Source organism: Eucyclogobius newberryi, unplaced genomic scaffold (assembly GCF_026437365.1).
Source record: "Eucyclogobius newberryi isolate DKJ021-1_F unplaced genomic scaffold, fEucNew1.0.hap1 SCAF_9, whole genome shotgun sequence".
NCBI lineage: Eukaryota > Metazoa > Chordata > Actinopteri > Gobiiformes > Gobiidae > Eucyclogobius > Eucyclogobius newberryi.
In genome coordinates, this window is record NW_027316532.1 from 6,938,052 (window position 1) to 6,963,880 (window position 25,829).

The following is a 25,829-nucleotide window of genomic DNA, read 5'->3' on the forward strand; positions in this document are numbered from 1 at the left end:
CGAGCACTTGGCTTGGGCCTCCTCTAGTCAAGCTCCTGGTCTAGTCCTGCTCTTGTCTTCTCTTGTTTTAAGTTCTCTTATTTATGGTGTCAATACACACTTTATTTTTGTTACATTTATTGTCTAAGTAAGAAAAATGGAAATCTGGAACGGTAATAGTGTGACTTGTTTGCAGCTGAGACATTTGCATTTTAAGAGCTCGTTCCACACAGTTGTTTTTTGTTTTGGTTTTTTGTTTTAAATCATTTTGTTCAATTTTCTCCCAATGTTTCCTGATATGAAAATGGAAACTCCAGATTCTTTTTATGACTTCTGTTTACACAAGTGTAAAAATACATTGCATTTAAGTTGGCATCATGTAATGAAGCTTTATGAGTTTAAATATACAAAATGTCGATTGGCTTGTGGTCCTGGTTTAGTCTTTGCCATGTTTGGATTTGACACGGTTTGAAAGTATATCATGGGATCTAAAAGCTGGGGATGCACCAATCTTTGTAGATACTTTGTAGCTACATTGAAGATATCTCGTAGATACTTCTTAAATATATCGTAGATACTTTGTAGATACTTTGTAGATACATTAAGATAAGATAAGATAAGATATTCCTTTATTGTCCCACATGGGGAAATTTCATTGGTGCAACGCAGGTAGATACAGAGGCAGATACAGAAGAACAGAACAGTATCAAAGTATCAAGTATCAAGTATCAAGTATCAAAGTATCATCAAAGTATCTACATTGTAGATACTTTGATGATACTTTGATGATACTTTGTAGATACATTGTAAATGCATTGTAGATACTTCGTAGATCCTTTGTAGATACTTTGTAGAGTCAGCCAAATAATGCATGTAACCTTTGTTTATTAAGTACATTACTAAACATTCGGGGCCAGTAACAAGCAGCAAATGTTTTTTTTTTCTGGCCCAATATTGAATTGATTGGTCAAACCCTCAACCAATATCTTGGAACAAATCCCTTACATTTCATTGGATCAGTATCAATATTTACACATCCCTATAAAAGTACTTTTATCTTACCTTTGGCCTATGTTTTTGTCTGTCCACAGTGAGCTTCTGGGACTGTGGGGCCAGGCGGGTGTGGCTGGAGGCCGGAGACAGTTCAGACTTCAGGGTGAGCCAGGACGGAGCTGTGTACGCTCTACGTCGCCTCCCCATGGATGGTCTGAGTAAACACATGCTGGTGGTGTATGCTCGAGACCTGCAGTCCAAACAGGTGTGGAAGACCAGGGTGCACCTCAAGACCAGGAGCCATGGAGATAAACCACAGCCAGGAAAGGTACGTTTTTGTCTTTTTTTTAGAACAGATATTTACTGCTAAACTAATACAAGCATTTCAAAACAGAGGTCTTAACTACAGGGTTTTGAATACGGCTGTAACGATTTTGGGAAAATATAAAGGCTATTTTTCGGACAAATATCGTGATGACTGCAGGATTCTGATCACGGTGCACATTTTTAGCACATCCAAAGTATTAACAGAGAATTGCTAATCCAAGACCTCCATGCATGTTTGTGGAGGTAAAAACTACAGGGTTTGCACGTTTTGTACATAATACAAACAGTAGAATGTTTGCAAAGGGAATTATGGAAGCTAGATATTTGCAGTGCTTGCGATTTGCCAATTCAAATAGGGCTGCAAGGATTAATTATTTTTTTTATTTCATAATCGGCAGTAGTTATTTGGACCATAAACGGACTCTAACGCATGCTCTGAAAATGGGTTTTATTACAAAGAGACTCGAGCAAGGTATATTTTTTGACTCAACAAGCCTCCATTTAGCACACACTCGTATTAATTTGTATAATCTCTAAAGCTTTTATGCAATAGTGAACCCGACATTTAGATATTTTGTTGTTCGCACATGGCGATTTGGACCAGTTTTATTACATTTTTTTCAATTTTCCTCATAATTTTCTCCATTTTGTTAATAGCCGAATGTTGAGTTCAGTCCTTGAGAGTCGGTTCAGTCTGCATCATTCTTCTCTTGGTAATTGCATTTTACAGTATATTCTAAAGGTATTCATCAGTGCTTTCCTTTGTAGAGGTTTTATATAAGTGGGAAGTTAACGTTGAAGTGAATGTGCAGCACTTTATTAATCTTAAACAAACACATCTGAACAGTCGGTACCATCCCAAAGCACATGATAATGACGTGCCATTTTGCAGTCACACTTTCTCCAGCAGCTCATTTCACAGCTTTCCCTGTGAATAGTGTGCAATTTGACACGGTGTTATGAGGTTGCAGCTCTTCTTTTAGGGGACATAAAAGGTTTCCAGTGTTTAGATTTGGCTGAGGTGCTGGTGCGTGGATGGTTGCCCCCCTCCTGTCGTCTCCTGTCTGCTGCCTGTGGAGCCTCATTCAGACACATCATCTGAGAGCGTCGCGTCAATGCTCCATCAGACACAAAGCTTCACTAATATCTGCCTCCGTCTCCTCTCCATCTACTCTCTCCCTCTCTTTCCCTCTCTCCCTCCCCTCTTTTCTCTCTCCTTTATCTCTCACTCTAAGCGATCATTATGTGTGACGTCACTTCCAGGTCCAAGCGGCACAGCATAACCGCTTTAGTTTAGACTGAGTAGCTTTCCTTTCATCCATTTCGGTGGGAAAAGAATAAATAAAGAAGCTGGCTTGAATTTATAGGCTGACAGCTGTTTTGGTAACGTTAAAAACTTTAATCTGACTCTTGAAACAAAGGCCTGGCTCGAGAAACGCTGTAGATATGGGCGCTGTTGTACAAAAGAAAGAAAGTGAAGGCGCAGGAAAATAGGTCAACTTGTTGACTGTGGAAAACACATGCTTTCTTCACATCTGTGGTGAGTACAGACACATCTCTGCTCTGAGACTGGCAGAAGCAGCGCTGCAAACCTAGAGGAGAGGCACAAGAACTGCAGCAGAGGTGGAGAAAGCACCTGCTCCTTTCTGTGATGGAAAACTCGCATCTCTCGATAAACTCACTATAACCTACTCAAACCTCTGTCTTTCCTCTCCTCACACAGCCCCACACTATATCTCTCTGTTTGTCAGTAAACTCTTGATAAAAATCCAGTTTGAAGTGCCCAAGACTTGTTTTAAAGCCTTTTTAAGAGCCGTGACACGCAGTTTAGTGGATGCTTGATGCACGTCAAATGAGGCTTTGCTCTGCGTTGGCCTTTAGGCAGACGAGCGGTCCTTAAATGAGCTGTAACTGATGTTTACTGTCTGAAAACATGAAAAACAGAGTTAGTTCATCATAAACTGTGGTCCAAAGTTATTGCTCACTTACCTACTTAATTACGAGTGTCCCGAGGAGGGTTTTTAAACAGAATTAACAGTGAATACGAGAGTGAATGATTGTCTGTGTGACTGTGATAACCCTGCGTCGAGCTGGCCCCTGCCCAGAGTGTGCCCCGCCTAAGGCCCAAAGTCTCTGGGAAAGGCTCCAGTCACCCACAACGCCTTATGGGGACAAGCGGTAGAAAATGAATGAAAAACGAATGTCCAGTAAAGCTAACAGTAACTAGCAAGCTAACAATGCGGAGAATAAAGCGCTCTTTAATACGATGCAGACAGCGCACGCGGTCTCACTGAGCCCCTTTTACAATATATCTGTTCTAGGAAGAAACAGATTTTACTTGAATGCATGAACAAAAGCAATACAATTAGATGACTGATGCGCCCAGGATCCGGAAGTGGGTGGGCCATCATCACTTGACTAACCTTATCTTCTTTGTGCCCCCTTTTCACAGCTGTCTTTATTGTCTGTCTTGCTCCTCATTCCGCTCTTTCCTCTTTCTTCCCCCCTCCACATTTATTAGCTCCACTCTCTCTCACCGTCCTTTCTCTCGTGTCTCATCACCTTCTCATTTCTATCTTTCTTCTTTCCCTTCTATCCACCTCCTCTTTCTTACCTCTTGCTTACCGTCGTGCTCGTGTCCCTACGTGAAATCCAGAGCCACACACTGAAAAACGATATTGAAACGGCACCGCATCACGGGCAGATGCAAGCGTCAAATGGCTCATCTCCTCGTACACACTTACACGCTCTGACACAAAGCGCGGGGAAATCGTTTCTGAACTTTCTTTACCCGTCCGTGAGAGAGGCGAGCTGTAAGCGAGACGCAGAGCACAGTTACCACGCACACACGCACATACACACGCACGCACGCACGCTCACGCACACACACGCACATACACATGCACGCACGCACGCTCACGCACACACACGCACATACACATGCACGCACGCTCAGGCACACGCACACACACGCACATACACATGCACGCACGCTCACGCACACACACGCACATACACACGCACGCACACACACGCACATACACATGCACGCACGCTCACGCACACACACACACACTCACACACACACACGCACACACACACACACACACCCAGACTCACACACACGCGCACCCAGACTCACACACACAGATTCACACACACCCAGACTACACACACACACACACACACTGATAATATAATAGATGCATGGCACACACGCACCCACCAACGCACGCACACACACACACACACACTGATAATATAATAGATCCATGATGCAAACACACACCTATAATATAATAGATGCATGGCACACACACACACACACACACCTATAATATAATAGATGCATGGCACACACACACACACACACACCTATAATATAATAGATGCATGGCACACACACACACACACCTATAATATAATAGATGCATGGCACACACACACACACACACACCTATAATATAATAGATGCATGGCACACACACACACACACACACACACACACACCTATAATATAATAGATGCATGGCACACACACACACACACACACACACACCTATAATATAATAGATGCATGGCACACACACACACACACACACACACACACACACACACACCTATAATATAATAGATGCATGGCACACACACACACACACACACACACCTATAATATAATAGATGCATGGCACACACACACACACACACACACACACCTATAATATAATAGATGCATGGCACACACACACACACACACACCTATAATATAATAGATGCATGGCACACACACACACACACACACACACACACACACAGGGTCAGAGGACTGCACTGGGACAGAACACGTGCACGGACAAAGCATTGGGGATTTCATTGCACTATTGTAGAGTCTGTATAATGTGAAATGCCTTGACAAGTCTTTGGTGTGAATCATTTCTCTCTTATCGCAAATAATTAAGATAGAAAAGTACTTAATAACTGTTACTTCATGTTTTCTGCACTGAAATGGGATTTAGCTGCTGCTGCTATAAAACAATGCATAAAAGGAGCTGTACCTGATTTTTACATGTAAATAACATGAAAAACATGTGTCATCCACTTACCAAATGCATTGATGGCGTGTTTCCTGGTTCTCGGAGGACAAAACCGTTATTGTTACATCCAACAAGCCAACATCAGGAACAAGTCGCCTAAATCTGGCAAAACATTTCACCAAGAACACAGAAAGCTCCCACGTGGAATATGATAAGCACAAGCTAAATGCAGCAAACCGATGATCTATGATGGAGACGATTTAGCTTGAATTTAACTCAAATACACACCATAACAATGTTGATGATTAAAAGACAAATGTAATATTTGTCAGTTTTTTGTTACCAAAGTGGGACTAATGAAGCCTGCGTAAATTCAGCCTGGAAGACCTAACTCCACCCATCTACGTCAAGGCCTCCATGGAAGGACCCCTCTCCCCAGCGCCATCATCGCACTCAAGCGGGCGTGGCCTGTCCATCTGTGAGAGTCAGATCCCTCCTTCACCATGGACTCTCCCAGGTTTCTGCGCTTATCCCAAAGAGGTTATGCAGTTTTTCCCGGCCAAGAAGGAGGGTGAAAGGTCAGGGGGCGTCTGTACCATGGCCCTCGCACCTGCTCCTCATCCCCAATCAACGCTCTCAGTGACTCCTCCCTGCTCCCAAGCAGCACCAGGCGGTCGCATTTAAGCCCTCAGGCAGATGGCTCGGCCGCTCAAACCGTACTGCGACCCACCGCCTCCCCAGCTCCTCCTCTGCATTCCCCTCATCCTCTACCTTCTCTCCACATCTACCACCACCAGTCTCCAAGCTCCGGGGGAGACATCTAATACAAATAGATCATGGAGTGCCCATGATTGCAACGTCTTCCGCCGGGGTCTGAGCGCCAAATAACTCGCGAATAAAGCTTGCTAAACAGTCCATTCTCGTGGTCTCTTTGTCTCTCCAGGGTGAAATGAAATGAAAATGTTTGAAAATGTTACCAATTGTTGTAGAATCGTTTTGAACAGAATCGTAGGTATTTTAATCATGCATGGAACCAAATCGCTCGCTTCTCTCTCTCTTTGTATTTCGACTTTCTCTCTCTTTTCCTCTTTCACAACATTTCGTTTGACGTTGCTGATTTCAAAGCAGACGGCGATGCTCCTGTGCCTTTCTCCTCTGCTTTTCTCTTCTCTTCGGCACAAACGCACTCAATGGAGGAGCCTCACTTCTAAAACGTGGCTCCCTGTGACTGCACTGGACCTCTCTTGTGACCTTGTCCCAGTCGGGGCTCGCTCTTCACACGCGAGACACACGTTAGCTTCGGGCTAACGCTGTTGTAGCATCTCTCTCCCGATTCTCCTCCGATGGCCCGTGTGAGGCGCTGTCGCTGCTCATGAAAGAGTAATACTGTGTTTGACATCACAAATTTAATCCAAATTCTGTTTATTTCTGGAAAGACCCTTTTTGCCCACTTGCCACTTACACTCGAGCTGAACTTCCTGTTGCGAGGTTGAGCTACGGAAGCCTAGAGGAGGTGAGCGAAATAAATGTAATTCCTTCCAGACAAAGAGATGAACCCCAAAGTCGATGAAATCAGTTTCTCTTCTCTCTTTCTCTCCTCTCTCTTCTCCTCACCTCCTCTCGTCCCTTCGCTCTCTTTACATTTCCTCTCTTCTCTCCTCTCCTCTCTCTTGTCCTCCCCTCCTCTCTCATCCCTTCTCTCTCTTCTGTCTCTGTCCTCTAGTCTCCATCACATCTCCCTCTCTCCTCTCTCCTGTCCTCCCTTCCTCTCTCTTGTCCTCCCTTCCTCTCTCATCCCTTCCCTCTCCTCTGTCTCTGTCCTCTAGTCTCCATCACATCTCTCTCTCTCTCTCTCTCTCTCTCTCTTGTCCTCCCCTCCTCTCTCACCCCTTCCCTCTCTTCTGTCTCTGTCCTCTAGTCTCCATCACATCTCCCCCTCTCTCTCTCTCTCTCTCTCTCTCTCTCTCTTGTCCTCCCCTCCTCTCTCACCCCTTCCCTCTCTTCTGTCTCTGTCCTCTAGTCTCCATCACATCTCTCTCTCTCTCTCTTGTCCTCCCCTCCTCTCTCACCCCTTCCCTCTCCTCTGTCTCTGTCCTCTAGTCTCCATCACATCTCTCTCTCTCTCTCTCTCTCTCTCTCTCTCTTGTCCTCCCCTCCTCTCTCACCCCTTCCCTCTCTTCTGTCTCTGTCCTCTAGTCTCCATCACATCTCCTTCTCTCCTCTCTCTTGTCCTCCCCTCCTCTCTCACCCCTTCCCTCTCTTCTTTCTCTGTCCTCTAGTCTCCATCACATCTCTCTCTCTCTCTCTCTCTCTCTCTTGTCCTCCCCTCCTCTCTCACCCCTTCCCTCTCTTCTGTCTCTGTCCTCTAGTCTCCATCACATCTCCTTCTCTCCTCTCTCTTGTCCTCCCCTCCTCTCTCACCCCTTCCCTCTCTTCTTTCTCTGTCCTCTAGTCTCATCACATCTCCCTCTCTCCGCCCCTGCAGTGTATGAACACGTACATAAGCTCACATGTTTCTGGTCGCAGCGGGCGGCTCTGCTCTTCCGTGTGCTGTTTGCGCAGACAAAGCCAGCAGAAGTGCCATCTGTCCGGGTTTGTTTCCCGCTCCTCTGCGATAATAAGGCCGCTGCATGTTCACACCAGACACAGGCCTTTAATGGCTGTTTCTGAGCTCCCAAAATAACACAGTACCATACGTTTTTCTATCACAGTATATACAAGAGGAGGGTATGGGATTAATTATATGATACATGCTATATTACCAATAAACAGAACATATTTTTGAAATGAATCAGAAATTAGATGTATAAGTTGGGTTTTAAAAAGTCCACATGTTATTTTAACCAAACAATGTTATTACATTTTCCCCTCATCAAGAATACCTGGAGTAGTGTTTAGCCTCGTTGACATTTGTCTGCTGAATCCTGTTCAAGAAGTCATCTCCCTCTGAGCCTCAGTTTGTAAGTCCATAAATCATCATCAGGTGTTCTCTCATCAGAGAACTAATCACTCACTTATCATCAAGTACCTCTGCCAAAACACACTCAAGTGCATGTTTAAAGACCTCCACTATTGGTGCTGAAAATGTGTCATTTAAAATGTGAAATGATTGTAAAAGGAGCCTCAAAAGTGCAAAAATATCACTTTATCACCCCAGAAAGATTACACGTGCAATTGTTCTAATTTAATTCTATAAATTACTTTCTAGATATTTAATTTTGTTGTTGTCAGCTTTTATTTAATAAAGAACAACACAATAAGAACACATAACAAGACACAGAGAGACAGACAATATAAATAGTCCTAAATATGTAGTTATGGCATAACTGTCCCATTGGTCGAAAGTCTAACAAATTTGTCCATGTACAAATTTAGTCCAAATTTAATCTTCGTTTTAAATGTCAGTTAGAAAGTCGGTCCAGCCCTTAATCGTTGGTTGAGTTTGTGACTTTACATATTTAAAAAACATCATTCTCTTTGTCAATTATTGATTCGGCGCGTCTTTTTACCAGCAAACATTTTTGAGATAATCTTGTGGACAAAGCATATTGTTGTCCGGCTCTAGCAGTGCCACGCTCAGTGAAACAGACCTGTCAACACGGGTCCATAAGGAGCACCCAAAGGACCCGGAGGAGCTGTTAGCAGATTCTGGTTTGGCAGAGCTGCGGTGTCAGCACAGAGTCAGGCCTGGGAGTAATCAGGTCAGAATGAAGACTGACAAACAGGCCACTAGGTGAAGAGAGAGAGAGATAAGAGCAATAGAGGAAAAGAGAGGTCACTGAACATGGCAGAGGAAATATTGCAGAGACTCCTGAGGGAAGTGCTACTGCAGTCCGAACCATTTTACAAACAAACTGACATTTACTGGCTCCGAAATGTGCTTCCAGCTGTAACAAACAATACTAAAGAATATTGTTTTGGTTTTGATGTTATTTCCCGTTTTGTTTTGTTTTTCAATATGAAATCATTAAGTATGGGTAAGATCAATCGATATGCATTCAACTTTGGCAAATGCGTATTGTAATACACTGTCTATACACTGAACAAAATATAAACATATAAGCTGAACGTGGAAGTATCTGTGTGACCACCAAAATGGCCGCCGTAGTTGCTGGATATTGGCAGGAACGTGAACACGCCGTCGTATACACAGATCCAGAGCGTCCCAAACATGCTCAATGGGGGACATGTCTGGTGCCATTCATCCACAACTGTCACATCTGCTATATAATATAATTTAACCCCCAGAACTCACGCTTTGCATCAGCCCGGACTGAACCATCCCCTCACACGGGGCACTCAGAGCCGGGGGCAGCTCTGTAAAAGCGACACTTAGACTAACGAGCGGTCAGAGATGTTTTGGAAGTGATGCGGAGCAGATGGAGGCGCGACTGAAGTTTAGAGGAGACGGCGGGCTACAAGCCGAAGGGGAGCGCCATCAGAGTTTGGAGCAGCAGCGACGAGGTGTTGGGACAGGACAGTCTGACACATAACTTTTTCACACGTGCCCTCTGGGAACAAAACACGCGACTGACTGACATTTTTTAGTAGTGACAGTTTTACTCGCAGTCTATAATAGCCCTGGACAGCCAATCAGATCCATCCTGAAGCACACACTGGCCTGATTTTGTCATAAAGTTTTTTTTTTTATTTTACAATATACTTTATAGAGGAGAAAAACAAATAATTGTGTAAGAAATGTTGGACCATGCCATTTTAAGAACAGATAGGTGTTAAAATAAATCAAGACTTTGCATACTAGGTTGGTTACCATGTGACTTGCCCCGCCCTGTGATAAAATGTTGGGAACGGCAACTGAGCCATGCCACAGTTTTTGTTTGTTTGTGTCTGCAATTGTCTGACTAAATGTTAAAATTATGTATTTTTATTTTATAAACGGCACCTCTCCGTTTTAGACGTTTTTGTTTTTCTTTAAAATATAAAGATACAAATGTTGTACACTTTTTCTACTTTCTCTACCATAGCCTTTTGTAGCCTTTATCACTACAATGGGCTCAGTATTTTCGGTTATCATCACATGCTAACATAAGCGTCACAAAACTGTGCAGTATCCTCTCCCCTCCTGCTCCGGTGCACCAGGCCTGAGCTCGGAGCTCTGAGCTCGGAGCTCGGGGCCCGGGGCCCGGGGCGCGCTGAGCCGTCTGCAGATCAGTAATCAGTGACAGGTGGTGGCATTTACCAGACGTCTGTAACGAGCGGCATTAATCCCCCCGGAATGAGGTCACACACAGGCCTCTGATGGACAAGTGCGTGTGCGTGTGAATGTGAATGTGCAGTGTGTGTAGGAGTGGTTAGAGCTGCAAAAGGAACCGCACTGGGAATGTGAATGGTTGCAAATGGCAAAGGAAGTATTTAAGCAGTATAATGTTATCTGAATACAACAAAATATCTTGTTCTGCATAAAAGCTGTTAACCCTGTAGTTTAGACTTCTACAAACGCAAATGCTTGTATTAGTTTGGCAATTTATATTTCAATCCTCTTACAAATGTTCCTCTCTTATACATACAAATGTGTAAATCTGGTGTTCATTTTTACATTAAAATTTTATTTAATTGTAGTGTTTAAGATTTTAATATTTAGTGTTCTATTTAAAGTGTAAAAATGATGACCTTCAGTCACATTGCAAAGTCTATGGATATTTGGTTCTGGACAACTGGTTTCTGGGATTTTTGGCTCCTTCGACTTGCCATTGTATACTGGGGATACTGGGGGAGGAGTCATCTGAGTGGAACCAGCATGTGAACGATTTATCACATGTTGAATCAGATAATATTCTGTTATTTATGCATTTGAAATGGAGCCGGTAAACTGTGCATTGACTGGAGGACTTAAAGGGGGCGTGAGGGGCGGGTCTGGAGGTATAAGGGACAGTGTGATTGGCTTTTATCAGTCCATTACAGTTTGACGTCTCTGGAGGCAACACACACAGGTTTAGGCCAGAAATCTACAGATTTACCTGGTTTGCACTGAAATTGACGGACTAGGAACAGTAGTGCTGTTAAACATTTGTTTACACATTGTTCATTATAGTATTAGTGTTCATAATGTTAATGTATATAGGTGTGGTAACGTGGCTCCCGCCAGACTGATCTGTGTCTCACTCTGAATTGAGTTCTTCACATGAATCAATCTGGAAAGTCTCTTCCAAAAAAAAAACTTCACGCTGATTGGTCGAAGCGTCACAACAGCAAAAGAAGCAGAAACATCAAAATAGTGTTAAATTCAGTGTTCAGAAAAGCACAGTCCTTATTCTCATCCACAAATGCACAAAGTAAGATAAGATATTCCTTTATTGTCCCACATGGGGAAATTCCATTGATGCAACGCAGGTAGATACAGAGATAGATACAGAAGAAAAGAACAAATAACTTATAGGAAGTTTGAAAAACACTCTCAGTAGAAGATCTCTTATAAAAATCTTAGGATGTCCGCCGGGATAACGTGACGATCTCCGGGTAAGACGACTGTTCTCCGCAAAGTGCCATTGTGTGCACATTTCTGAAAACAAAATAGTCCGTATTTGCACTGCAAAACTGTATTTCCTGTAGCAGCAGCAGCAGCAGCAGCAGCAGCAGCAGCAGTAGTAGTTGTGGGGGAGAGGTTACAGTAGGAAATGTCTGTGGCTCACCAGCACTTTGTGGTTTTTACAGGTGAATGCAGTCCTGACTCCGCAGCGGTCTGTGCCAGAGGTGCTCTTTCCGTGGCGAAGCGTGGTTGCCGGGGGCGACGGGGCACTCAGGAGGGTCAAGAGGGACTGGGTCATCCCCCCCATCAACGTGCCAGAGAACTCCAGAGGACAGTTCCCCGAGGACCTCGTCAGGGTGAGACATGAGCACACATCAGGACTGTACAAAAGCACCGTGAAACCTGTGTGAAACCTGTGTGAAACCTGCTTGAAACCTGCGTGAAACCTGTGTGAAACCTGCGTGAAACCTGTGTGAAACCTGTGTGAAACCTGTGTGAAACCTGTGTGAAACCTGCGTGAAACCTGCGTGAAACCTGCGTGAAACCTGTGTGAAACCTGCGTGAAACCTGCGTGAAACCTGCGTGAAACCTGCGTGAAACCTGTCTGAAACCTGTGTGAAACCTGTGTGAAACCTGCGTGAAACCTGCGTGAAACCTGTCTGAAACCTGTGTGAAACCTGCGTGAAACCTGCGTGAAACCTGTCTGAAACCTATCTGAAACTTATCTGAAACTTATCTGAAACCTATCTGAAACCTATCTGAAACCTATCTGAAACCTATCTGAAACCTATCTGAAACCTATCTGAAACCTATCTGAAACCTATCTGAAACCTATCTGAAACCTATCTGAAACCTATCTGAAACCTATCTGAAACCTATCTGAAACCTATCTGAAACCTATCTGAAACCTATCTGAAACCTATCTGAAACCTGTCTGAAACCTGTCTGAAACCTGTCTGAAACCTGTCTGAAACCTGTCTGAAACCTGTCTGAAACCTGTCTGAAACCTGTCTGAAACCTGTCTGAAACCTGTCTGAAACCTGTCTGAAACCTGTCTGAAACCTGTCTGAAACCTGTCTGAAACCTGTCTGAAACCTGTCTGAAACCTGTCTGAAACCTGTCTGAAACCTGTCTGAAACCTGTCTGAAAAGAAGGAAACAGATGAAGAGCAAAGGCATCAGTCCAAATGTAGTTGCCTGTTGCTGCTATCCAGATCTGTCAGTGCTCACAGTTAGTTACGAAGCATCAAGTGTTTTATCTGCATGCAAATGAAACGGTAAAGAAAATCCCTGCAATATTGATCTAAAATGGCTTTAAAATAGAGCAAGATCCATTGACTTCCTGTTCAAAACTGCAGAACCGATAAACTCGTCTCTTCGTAGTGACATTTCACGCTGACAAGTTGAAGATTTGAAGTGTTTTTATTTGTGGAAAGTGGCTACGTTACATTTTAAAACACTTGAACCTTAAACTTGAGTCTTCAGTTTTCAAATAGTCACAACTAAGTACAGGATGTGGGCTAGTAAAAAGAAAACGTCAGTATGAAAACCTCCCTGAACTTCACCTTGTCACATAAAACTTTCCTATCTCTGTGTGTTACTTTTCTTGTTGCAAATGCCCCTCCGCGCTCGTCTTTGCGCCTGCTCCGCTCCATAACATGTCCAGTGCCGTGTTATCAATGTTGTGACAGTTTATTGTTGCTCCGGCTCTGATCAGATGGCGCGTGGCGGTGGCAGCAGCCCCAAGCATTTGGTGTGAAGTTTCAGAAAAAAGTCCCCCTGACAAAGCAGACACATTTAGGTCAGGCACAATCTCTTAACTTAACATTTTAGACAACTACCTTCACACGGCTGCCAGGCTGCATCTGGTAGAGCAAAGGATTTCCAAGATACACAGGGAGTCACGCGGAGATGTCACTACTGTTTTACTTTTCTGGTGTCTGATAGTTACTCTTTGAGGGCCGTATTTTGCCCTCAATCTTAACAGTAACTTTGGCGTTGAGGAGTCTATTTCTTGACATATTGAGTTGGTGCAATTGCTGAGAGGCCCGCTCCAGCCTCCAGAGGCCCGCTCCAGCCTCCAGAGGCCCGCCCCAGCCTCCAGCGGCCCGCTCCAGCCTCCAGCGGCCCCCTCCAGCGGCCCGCCCCAGCCTCCAGAGGCCCGCTCCAGCCTCCAGAGGCCCGCTCCAGCCTCCAGCGGCCCGCTCCAGCCTCCAGCGGCCCCCTCCAGCGGCCCGCCCCAGCCTCCAGAGGCCCGCTCCAGCCTCTAGCGGCCCGCTCCAGCCTCCAGCGGCCCGCTCCAGCCTCCAGCGGCCCGCCCCAGCCTCCAGCGGCCCGCTCCAGCCTCCAGCGGCCCCCTCCAGCCTCCAGCGGCCCGCTCCAGCCTCCAGCGGCCCGCTCCAGCCTCCAGCGGCCCGCTCCAGCCTCCAGCGGCCCGCTCCAGCCTCCAGCGGCCCGCTCCAGCCTCCAGCGGCCCGCTCCAGCCTCCAGCGGCCCGCTCCAGCCTCCAGCGGCCCGCTCCAGCCTCCAGCGGCCCGCCCCAGCCTCCAGCGGCCCGCTCCAGCCTCCAGCGGCCCCCTCCAGCGGCCCGCCCCAGCCTCCAGAGGCCCGCTCCAGCCTCCAGCGGCCCGCTCCAGCCTCCAGCGGCCCGCTCCAGCCTCCAGCGGCCCGCCCCAGCCTCCAGCGGCCCGCTCCAGCCTCCAGCGGCCCCCTCCAGCGGCCCGCTCCAGCCTCCAGCGGCCCGCTCCAGCCTCCAGCGGCCCGCTCCAGCCTCCAGCGGCCCGCTCCAGCCTCCAGCGGCCCGCTCCAGCCTCCAGCGGCCCGCCCCAGCCTCCAGCGGCCCGCTCCAGCCTCCAGCGGCCCCCTCCAGCGGCCCGCCCCAGCCTCCAGAGGCCCGCTCCAGCCTCCAGCGGCCCGCTCCAGCCTCCAGCGGCCCGCTCCAGCCTCCAGCGGCCCGCTCCAGCCTCCAGCGGCCCGCTCCAGCCTCCAGCGGCCCGCTCCAGCCTCCAGCGGCCCGCTCCAGCCTCCAGCGGCCCGCTCCAGCCTCCAGCGGCCCGCTCCAGCCTCCAGCGGCCCGCTCCAGCCTCCAGCGGCCCGCTCCAGCCTCCAGCGGCCCGCCCCAGCCTCCAGCGGCCCGCTCCAGCCTCCAGCGGCCCCCTCCAGCGGCCCGCCCCAGCCTCCAGAGGCCCGCTCCAGCCTCCAGCGGCCCGCTCCAGCCTCCAGCGGCCCGCTCCAGCCTCCAGCGGCCCGCCCCAGCCTCCAGCGGCCCGCTCCAGCCTCCAGCGGCCCCCTCCAGCGGCCCGCTCCAGCCTCCAGCGGCCCGCTCCAGCCTCCAGCGGCCCGCTCCAGCCTCCAGCGGCCCGCTCCAGCCTCCAGCGGCCCGCTCCAGCCTCCAGCGGCCCGCCCCAGCCTCCAGCGGCCCGCTCCAGCCTCCAGCGGCCCCCTCCAGCGGCCCGCCCCAGCCTCCAGAGGCCCGCTCCAGCCTCCAGAGGCCCGCTCCAGCCTCCAGCGGCCCGCTCCAGCCTCCAGCGGCCCCCTCCAGCGGCCCGCCCCAGCCTCCAGAGGCCCGCTCCAGCCTCTAGCGGCCCGCTCCAGCCTCCAGCGGCCCGCTCCAGCCTCCAGCGGCCCGCCCCAGCCTCCAGCGGCCCGCTCCAGCCTCCAGCGGCCCCCTCCAGCCTCCAGCGGCCCGCTCCAGCCTCCAGCGGCCCGCTCCAGCCTCCAGCGGCCCGCTCCAGCCTCCAGCGGCCCGCTCCAGCCTCCAGCGGCCCGCTCCAGCCTCCAGCGGCCCGCTCCAGCCTCCAGCGGCCCGCTCCAGCCTCCAGCGGCCCGCTCCAGCCTCCAGCGGCCCGCTCCAGCCTCCAGCGGCCCGCCCCAGCCTCCAGCGGCCCGCTCCAGCCTCCAGCGGCCCCCTCCAGCGGCCCGCCCCAGCCTCCAGAGGCCCGCTCCAGCCTCCAGCGGCCCGCTCCAGCCTCCAGCGGCCCGCTCCAGCCTCCAGCGGCCCGCCCCAGCCTCCAGCGGCCCGCTCCAGCCTCCAGCGGCCCCCTCCAGCGGCCCGCTCCAGCCTCCAGCGGCCCGCTCCAGCCTCCAGCGGCCCGCTCCAGCCTCCAGCGGCCCGCTCCAGCCTCCAGCGGCCCGCTCCAGCCTCCAGCGGCCCGCCCCAGCCTCCAGCGGCCCGCTCCAGCCTCCAGCGGCCCCCTCCAGCGGCCCGCCCCAGCCTCCAGAGGCCCGCTCCAGCCTCCAGCGGCCCGCTCCAGCCTCCAGCGGCCCGCTCCAGCCTCCAGCGGCCCGCTCCAGCCTCCAGCGGCCCGCTCCAGCCTCCAGCGGCCCGCCCCAGCCTCCAGCGGCCCGCTCCAGCCTCCAGCGGCCCCCTCCAGCGGCCCGCCCCAGCCTCCAGAGGCCCGCTCCAGCCTCCAGAGGCCCGCCCCAGCCTCCAGCGGCCCGCTCCAGCCTCCAGCGGCCCCCTCCAGCGGCCCGCCCCAGCCTCCAGAGGCCCGCTCCAGCCTCCAGCGGCCCGCTCCAGCCTCCAGCGGCCCCCTCCAGCGGCCCGCCCCAGCCTCCAGAGGCCCGCTCCAGCCTCCAGCGGCCCGCTCCAGCCTCCAGCGGCCCGCTCCAGCCTCCAGCGGCCCGCCCCAGCCTCCAGCGGCCCGCTCCAGCCTCCAGCGGCCCGCTCCAGCCTCCAGCGGCCCGCTCCAGCCTCCAGCGGCCCGCCCCAGCCTCCAGCGGCCCGCTCCAGCCTCCAGCGGCCCCCTCCAGCGGCCCGCCCCAGCCTCCAGAGGCCCGCCCCAGCCTCCAGCGGCCCGCTCCAGCCTCCAGCGGCCCGCCCCAGCCTCCAGCGGCCCGCTCCAGCCTCCAGCGGCCCCCTCCAGCGGCCCGCCCCAGCCTCCAGAGGCCCGCTCCAGCCTCCAGAGGCCCGCCCCAGCCTCCAGCGGCCCGCTCCAGCCTCCAGCGGCCCCCTCCAGCGGCCCGCCCCAGCCTCCAGAGGCCCGCTCCAGCCTCCAGAGGCCCGCTCCAGCCTCCAGCGGCCCGCTCCAGCCTCCAGCGGCCCCCTCCAGCGGCCCGCCCCAGCCTCCAGAGGCCCGCTCCAGCCTCTAGCGGCCCGCTCCAGCCTCCAGCGGCCCGCTCCAGCCTCCAGCGGCCCGCCCCAGCCTCCAGCGGCCCGCTCCAGCCTCCAGCGGCCCCCTCCAGCCTCCAGCGGCCCGCTCCAGCCTCCAGCGGCCCGCTCCAGCCTCCAGCGGCCCGCTCCAGCCTCCAGCGGCCCGCTCCAGCCTCCAGCGGCCCGCCCCAGCCTCCAGCGGCCCGCTCCAGCCTCCAGCGGCCCCCTCCAGCGGCCCGCCCCAGCCTCCAGAGGCCCGCTCCAGCCTCCAGCGGCCCGCTCCAGCCTCCAGCGGCCCGCTCCAGCCTCCAGCGGCCCGCCCCAGCCTCCAGCGGCCCGCTCCAGCCTCCAGCGGCCCCCTCCAGCGGCCCGCCCCAGCCTCCAGAGGCCCGCTCCAGCCTCCAGAGGCCCGCCCCAGCCTCCAGCGGCCCGCTCCAGCCTCCAGCGGCCCCCTCCAGCGGCCCGCCCCAGCCTCCAGAGGCCCGCTCCAGCCTCCAGAGGCCCGCTCCAGCCTCCAGCGGCCCGCTCCAGCCTCCAGCGGCCCCCTCCAGCGGCCCGCCCCAGCCTCCAGAGGCCCGCTCCAGCCTCTAGCGGCCCGCTCCAGCCTCCAGAGGCCCGCTCCAGCCTCTAGCGGCCCGCTCCAGCCTCTAGCGGCCCGCTCCAGCCTCCAGAGGCCCGCTCCAGCCTCTAGCGGCCCGCTCCAGCCTCTTTTTCACCGGCGCTAATGGCGTGATGGTCCAGAATCCCGACCTGGACCTGCCCTATGGCCAAAGCTCACAATAACGCTAAGCTCGGGGCTAAATACGGCCCTAAGACTGCTGTTGTATTTAGATTTTTTTGTTGGTTATCTTCACAAAAAAAGTCTACAGAAAATGAGGACTGTTGCCATAGTAATAGACATTTTTAAACAAGCGGAATGGAGTGTTTTGTCATTTGTGGTATGTGTTTTGGACTCCCTTGAAAATACATCTCAAGGGGCTTTCCACAAATACATTTCAATTTGAAAAAATAAATAAAAAATCAAATGCCAGATAGATAAGTTAAAGGTTGAATGGATGATTTTTTTGGCCCAAATCTGAGTCTTATTTCCTCGTGGCGTGGACGGCCGATTTGTGCTGCCACGTATCAATCATAAAACACCATAAAAAAAAACATAAATCACCTGCAGCCACGTGCGGATCGTCCCACGTTTCTGCGTGCCTAAGCGCATTGATCTATCATAATATAGTTCCCTCAGTGTACGGGGCAAAATGAAGACGGAGAAAGACAGTTCGAGCTGACGCAGAAGTGGACAGAAATCTACGAGAGACGAGCGAAGAGATGCGATCCGTCGCGCTAATAAACAAACGCACGTGTGTGTTGTATCGGTCCACACGGGGGAGTGGCATGTGTACTTCCACCTGCGTTCTCAAATCGCCAAAAAATCGTCCATTGCGCCTTTAACTGTCATTTTGATTGAATCGATTTTTCTAGTTCTTCTTGTAGGTGCTGGTGAAACATAAATATGATTTTAATTGTATTGTTTGGGTCAAACAAGAATACAGCAATTCCTGTGCCAAAGTTTACAAAAGTCAAAACAGATGCGACCTTTGAGAATGAAGTGAAACAGCAGCCTATTAACTGTGAGCTCCAAAATATGAGATCATAGTATTTTTGTTTGTAGGCCTTTTTCTATTGTTTTGGTTCTTCAGTTAATCATTTGCTGATGTGATTTAGGATTGCATTTTTCTTCCGCTTCCAAACACTACTATAAAGGTTTTCTCATCATATCTTAATTATAAATAACCTCAATTGACCTTCTATGCTTTTATTTCTATCCCTGTGTAACTGTTGCGTGTGCTGCTCTCCACAGATCCGCTCCGACCGGGACAAAAACCGGATGTTGCGCTACAGTGTGACGGGTCCAGGGGCAGACCAGCCGCCCACAGGGATCTTCATCATCAACCCCATCTCAGGTCAGCTGTCTGTGACCAAGCCCCTGGACCGAGAGCACATCTCCAACTTCCACGTGAGTACATTATGCCTTTTATTTGCCCCCGTTCAAAACACTCCAGCTCCAACTTCATTTCCAGCAGCTGATGTCATGATGTTCTCCAGGAATCTTTTTAAAGTCCACGTTTACCAGACTCATTCCGATTACAGCGCTCAAATTCTCTTAACTAAAACGTGCCAGGAGCTAACAGCTGTTCATGAGTTTTAGAGAAATGATTCTATCCCGGTTTGAAAGATTTGAAGGACGTCTCCCCATTCAAAAGATTTAAGATTTTGATTTCAGATATTTCTATAACAATGCAGGACCATTGGATCACAGGATCACGTCAAAGTCTTCAAATCCAGAAGGAATCCTTATGCCTGAAACCCATTCATATTTTTTAGCCTTATTTAAAGTACACATATTATGCAAAATTTACTTTTTTAAATGTTTTAACCATGTTGTTCCTTCATCTAAAACATACCTGGAGGTGTATTTTGCTTCATTCACGCATGTTTGATGAATGTTGTTCAGGAAGTCCTCTCACTGAGCCTCAGAAAACACCCCGTTCCATATTTCCTGTTTGTGACATCATAGGTCAAAATCCAGTGATCTCCTGCACTGTTAAGCCCATAAATCATTGCCAGACTAATTTTGAGCATTTCTGCCATCAAATCGCACCCATTACAAGTGCATGGCCACATTAGCACGACAGGGCAAGCTAGGTTTTATTTATCTCCCATGGTAATTCCCTCTGCTGCCAGTAGAGGGAGTGCGAACACACAATCTCTGATGTGGGAACAGTGCACAGATATAAACTAATATTGTTTTCGGTAGATTTATTACTTAATCATTATTCCTTATTTTAAGTTTTAAAACATTAAAGGCCAAAGAAGAGGTACAAGAGCATGTTTGAAGGGCTGCTACCTGCTTGTCTCCAAAGAGATGTTACTGCTTTGTCTTGAAAGTTCCACAGTATGGCATCTATTTAATCCTGAATAATGTATAGTATCTCTAATATGGACAAATGAGTGAGATGAAATGAATAGTTTACTATGGTGCTGAGGGAAACAGGTCTTTTTATCTTCCAGACGTTTCTCCTCTTGCTTATGCTCACATTTGTGTTTGATCAAATTGTTCCTTATTTTCACAATTAAAGCATAATTGAACTAATTAGCCAAAGCGAGTGAGTGTAAAATGATTGCAGACATAAGCTCTTGGCACACCTTTTGTTACAAGCCGTTCATTTCAGCCGAGTGCCGTTTGTTGAACTTATTTTCTAATTAGCAAATATCACAGCAGCTGTTATCTCCGAGCACAGTTCACTTCCCACTCTTCCACAGGCGGATTGTTTCATTTATGATGCTGCTTCCACTTGCATTATATTCTCTTACACACCTGAGAAAAAGAGTTGGTGAATAATACCGTACTCAAATAATATTACTCAAGCAGTATTACAAGGTAGTGTCAGTAGTGTAAAATCAAAAAATGACTTGGGAAAATGAATTGCAAGAGTAACTTGTCTGGACGTAAATTATGATAATATTTTAAACTAAAAGGCCAAAACATTAAGTAATGCACAAAATCTGGTTTCAACAGGAAAGTTACATTGTGAAATGTGGAGAAAGCGCGTAGAGACATTCGGCAAATGGTCGAGGGGCCGGACTCAAACCCAAGAAGCCACATGTGCAATGCCCTTCTCCACTGTACTACCTACGAGCATGACATTAAGTAGTTTCAATTAGAGATAGACCAATATACATAAAATATATATCATGTTTGTGGAAAAATGTAATACAAAATGCTTTACCAACCTTGCTTTAGAAAACTAGGACTAGATGCCAACCAAGTCTAAACCAGGACTAATCAAACTTGTTCCAAACCGAGACGAGTAAGTAAGTAGGTAATAAATTGTCCATTGCAGTGAGTGAAATACTTTTAACAAGACGACAGGACTTTCCACAACAAATGGATGACACACAATGTAAACAGCACCCAATATTTAAAACAGCAAAAAAGGAGCACGTGAGTCTTGACATCATCCTAATGCATTAAAAGGTTGGTTTAATAGTTAATGGTTGATAAATGATCCAGCTCAGACCAGCTGGGTGGACCAAACCATGTCTAAAGCAGAATGAAACGAGGAATAAACCAGGACCAAACAAGTCTAAACTGGTATAACCCAGTAAACAAGAGAAAATATATTGTTGACATTTGTAAGATGGGTCGCGGCCTGAATTTGATCCTTTTGAGGGCTTGATCTGGCCCTTGGGCCTTAAGTTGCATAGGTCTGATCTTATGCATGGACAATAGGTCCATCCTCCAGCTCGGTACTCCTGACCACGCATCTCAAGATCTGAAAATAACAAAGTAAATGAAATAAATCCCTTTACGTGAATGAGGTCACAACCTGCTGCTCATTTACATACATTTGAATATTCACCATTTGGATGTAGTTGTCAAGGCTCCGGGTGGTGATGTTTATGCATAAGGATCTTAAAGGGCCTCTCGCACTGATACACGGGCCGTAAAGCGATGACTTATTGGAGCGATCGATAGCTCCAGGCGGCTGCGCTGACCAGCACCAATTACATAAATCTCATAGTCCAGCTGCATTCTGGGAGCTCAGACTGAGGTCACAGAGATGAGATGGAGGAGTGAGTCAGGCCGTTCTCACACGATTTGGATTTAGTTTTTGCACAAATTGACTTATTGACACTTATATAAGGGGGAGAATAAAGTCTAAAGAATAAAGTAGATGACGGTAAATGCACCTTTGCAGTTGGCTGCCAGCCGCCATTAAAGCAACAACAAGAACAATGTGGTTTGTTTGTCTTTGTTGTTAAAGTTATACATATTCATGAATTGTTTAAATCTGGCACTGTCACGAAAAGACCTGGTGAGTTATGTCTCTTGAAAAGCCACTGTTAAGAAAATAGTGCTATAATGACAAAAATGTAACGTAATAAAATACATAGAAAACTGTAAAGCCTAAACGTATGTAGTCTAAATGATGTTTAAGGATTATATGCATTGTTATAGATCACTATCAAATGGAAAAATACAAATCTACAGAAAGCACACATTACTTTACAGACAATGCTTCATTCACGCTTGTTGCAGGAAGTTTCCGGAATTGTTAGAAATTGTGCTTGTTTTTGTGTCACAGGTAAAAATCCGGACTTCTCTTTCACAGTTTTAAAGTCCATAAACCATCACCGATTGTCCATCTCTGGTCAAATGTGTAGCTGTTTAACATAACATTCACATTGCCTAAAGGCTTCATTTATTTATTTTTTTACTCTGTTGGTTCCCACTTCAACAGAGGTGTAGTTTGTAAAGTGTTTTTTTTTAAATATGTTGACAGTTAGAGAAGTTAGAAACGTTGGAAAATGTGAAATACTTATGCTAAGCTGACAAAAAACATGTTTAAAAGCCAATTAAAGCCACAATAATAATCACAATAAACATTATACCAACGTGAATACCCAAAGCTTCGATTACGCCATACCACTAAAATGACAAATCTGGTTTTGAATCTTTAACTTACTGCATACCTGCCTAGCTCCAGCCGCCTGAGAGGTTGAAAACAAACATTTATTTAAAAACACATTTATTTCGGTGACAGTGGGTGCTCCTGTTTGCGGTTGTATGGAAATGAGCAGTGGGCTGAATAATCCCGTTTCTGCTGCAGACAGGGTCAAACTGGGCCGTGGACCTCAGCGAACCTGTTTTTGTTCCAAATCTCGGGTTCTTTTCCTTTTCACAGCAATTTTATTGTCGTTTTCAGTGTTTGTGCGAAGCTGGGGAATTGGAAGGCGCTAATTCAAAACTATTAGTCGACAATTATCGTTAGAGATAAGACAAGAATGTATGAATTTGATTTTAGGGTCTACCAAATCAAAAGACGTATTAATATTGTCAGCCTAAGAATGCTTTTTTGTTGCCGTTTATGATATTATGCCACAATTTAAGGAGCGCTCAAGGCAATTTACGTAATTCAGTGAGAAACAGTGGTTCATAAACTTAAAATAAACATACTACACCCATAAATACAGTCGACACTAAAGGACTTCTGTGGGGGAAGCAATCCATTAATTTTATCTATCAACCACTGCTTAGCAACAAAGAACAAACACAGACTTTAGGAGTTATAATGTACCAAATGCTGACACGCACACAAAGAAGAATAATGAGGCCCGAAACAAACAACATTTTGAAAAATATCCAATAACGCTAACGTCGGCTGCTGTGATTCTAGCACTTCCTTTTGTATTTAGCATCTACAGATTATTATTTTTTACTTAACCATGTCAACAACTTCAAAAATTGTGCTTTGACTTGAACTAGTTGTGCTTATAATGTTTGTACTTTGCACATAATTCACCAAGAAACGTCTTAAAAGGAGGAAAAAAGTTGTGTTTCCTATTGCATCAACTGAGTTTTCACCAACGCCAGACCGAGATGCATTGGGGGCGGTACCTATCCTCAATAAGTTACATTCTATAGTTTAAAGCAGCAAACTAACCCTGGCGATATACAGAAAATATACGTAATAGTGTAGTCACATACAAAACCATTTCACATTGCCATAAAAGAAGAGCCAGGGTTTCTCAGGAGAGTTGTTTTCTGGTCAATGTCGAGAATAGTAGTTTTTTTCTCTTTCAAAGCTTCAGACTGTTATGCATTAATCTAACACATAATATTTGTCAGTTACAGGGACTTTTGGACATCCATTTGTGGATCATAAGTTTAGATATTTCTTTCAAAAACCGTGACTCTCCTGTAGCGTTACACAAGTCCCGGCCCTCCATCTGAGATTAAAACATCATTCTGAACGTCAATGCAACGGACCCGGGGAGCCAAACTCAATATGTGTCATCAGGTCCATGTTTTGTATGTAAAAAGTTTGTCTGGAAAGAGTTGTATGATTAGATTGCCTTAAATTATTACGGGCCCAATTAGACCCCCTGTAAGGCCATGTTTGACACCACTTCCGTCACTCTGAGACTGAAATAGAAGTAAATAATCAGACAATCAGCCTGCCTCTCAAGCAGTTCATTTAAATGCACTTTCTCTCCCTTCCTTCATCCTGTCATTACGCCACAGCCCTTCTCCGCAGCAGCAGAACCATCAGCCTCTCCATCTGCTGCACTTCACCATCATACAGTTCTAGGGAGAGTCCTTTTCGCGGACTCGTCATACTCGCTCTCATTTGTGCCTCATTTGTTTATTACAATATTCATAATTGTACTTTTTTCGTTCACAGTTGCGAGCTCATGCAGTGGATCTAAACGGAAACCAAGTAGAAAACCCCATCGATATCGTCATCAACGTGATCGACCAAAACGACAACAGGCCAGAGTTCACCCATAGCATTTTCAACGGGTCCGTCCCCGAGGGATCCAAACCTGGTACGAGTCTTTTTACCAACCACATTATTCAAGGCCCCTGTTGATTTGAAGAGAAAACATTACAGTCGTACCGTTTTCTTTGCCCGGATCTCGTCTCCTCTTGTCAGTTTTGCTCATTTTTGTTTAATTTTTTATTGTAGTGCATTTTGTAACTAGTCTCCATGGACATGTTATTGGTTTTCCATGGAATTAGTGCTACAGCTAATTTTCAAATTTTAGTAGTTAACAAGTCTTCTAGTCAAACGATATTTATATTGTACATTGAGACTTTTTAACCAAATAAAGGTTGAATTATGGTGACTGAACTTCTGGATATAGAACAAAAAATGACAGTTTGGACAGTTTGTATAGATAATGCCACTGTCTTTGTGATAAACGGTCTTTTCGCATGTCTTTTAGTGTCTGTATATCGATTCCTGATTATCAAAAGATGACTATGATTATTTTTTATAGTCAACTTGTCACAAATTATCGATTTATTGCCCCAGCCATACCTGGAATGTTCCGCAGTATGGCATTAAACTGTAGAGAGGCAAGGCTGCTAACTGTAAGCTGCACGTTTTTCAAGGTACTTTTAATTGTAATTTAATTTGTAAATGAACGAATACAAGACGGATAAGTTTCATCAAATGTAAAGCTCCTGCGGGGACAGTAAAGTGTATTATTATGTATAACCTTAACCCTTCAGGGTTAAGGGTCCGGAGCGTTTTTGGCCGTTTTTGGGTACCTTCAATTTTGCCCTGATACACTACATTAAGAAATGTTTACCAGACCAATGTTGGGTATCTTTTTTTTCAGCACAACCTCACCTATATGATCAGGTAGTTAGTTTTTCACTTTGACATACTATTTCAACACACTGGACCTAAACACACACAGAAAACACAAAGTCCGTCTAGAAAAATTATGTTTTTTTCATTGTAAAACCCTCAAACATGCTCAACCAAGCATTTAAAAAGGTTCAAACTGAACCACAAGGTGCAAATATGAACATATAAAAGTATTCTTGTGATATATACAAGCAGTAAACCACTATTTACAATAAAAAGTAGGTAAATCCTCAGGCGTTTTTCTATTTGTGCTACTTCTCAAAACAGTTTCAGTCCAAAATGACACAGAGAGCCACATCACAGGCCTTACCAGGTCTAAACCAGGTCTAAACCAGGACTAAACCAGGACTAAACCAGGTCTAACCCAGGACTAAACCAGGTCTAAACCAGGACTAAACCAGGTCTAAACCAGGACTAAACCAGGACTAAACCAGGTCTAAACCAGTACTAAACCAGGACTAAACCAGGTCTAAACCAGGTCCAAACCAGGACTAAACCAGGACTAAACCAGGACTAAACCAGGACTAAACCAGGTCTAACCCAGGACTAAACCAGGTCTAAACCAGGACTAAACCAGGTCTAAACCAGGACTAAACCAGGACTAAACCAGGTCTAAACCAGGTCTAAACCAGGACTAAAGCAGGTCTAAACCAGGTCTAAACTTGATCAACATGAAGTGTGCCCCTCATTTTGCTTCACAAC

At 47.6% G+C, this 25,829-nt stretch overlaps 1 protein-coding gene across 1 annotated transcript in view; it reads left to right on the forward strand.

Moving 5' to 3' along the window:
• The window catches only part of LOC140353674 (cadherin-2-like), a 143,843-nt gene that overhangs the window by 65,689 nt on the left and 52,325 nt on the right, over nt 1-25,829 (forward strand). The window contains exons 3-6 of the mRNA XM_072438341.1: nt 1,071-1,300; nt 12,006-12,176; nt 18,764-18,919; nt 24,153-24,297. Of these exons, the coding sequence (XP_072294442.1) occupies nt 1,071-1,300; nt 12,006-12,176; nt 18,764-18,919; nt 24,153-24,297 (702 nt within the window). The remainder of the gene's footprint in view (nt 1-1,070; nt 1,301-12,005; nt 12,177-18,763; nt 18,920-24,152; nt 24,298-25,829) is intronic.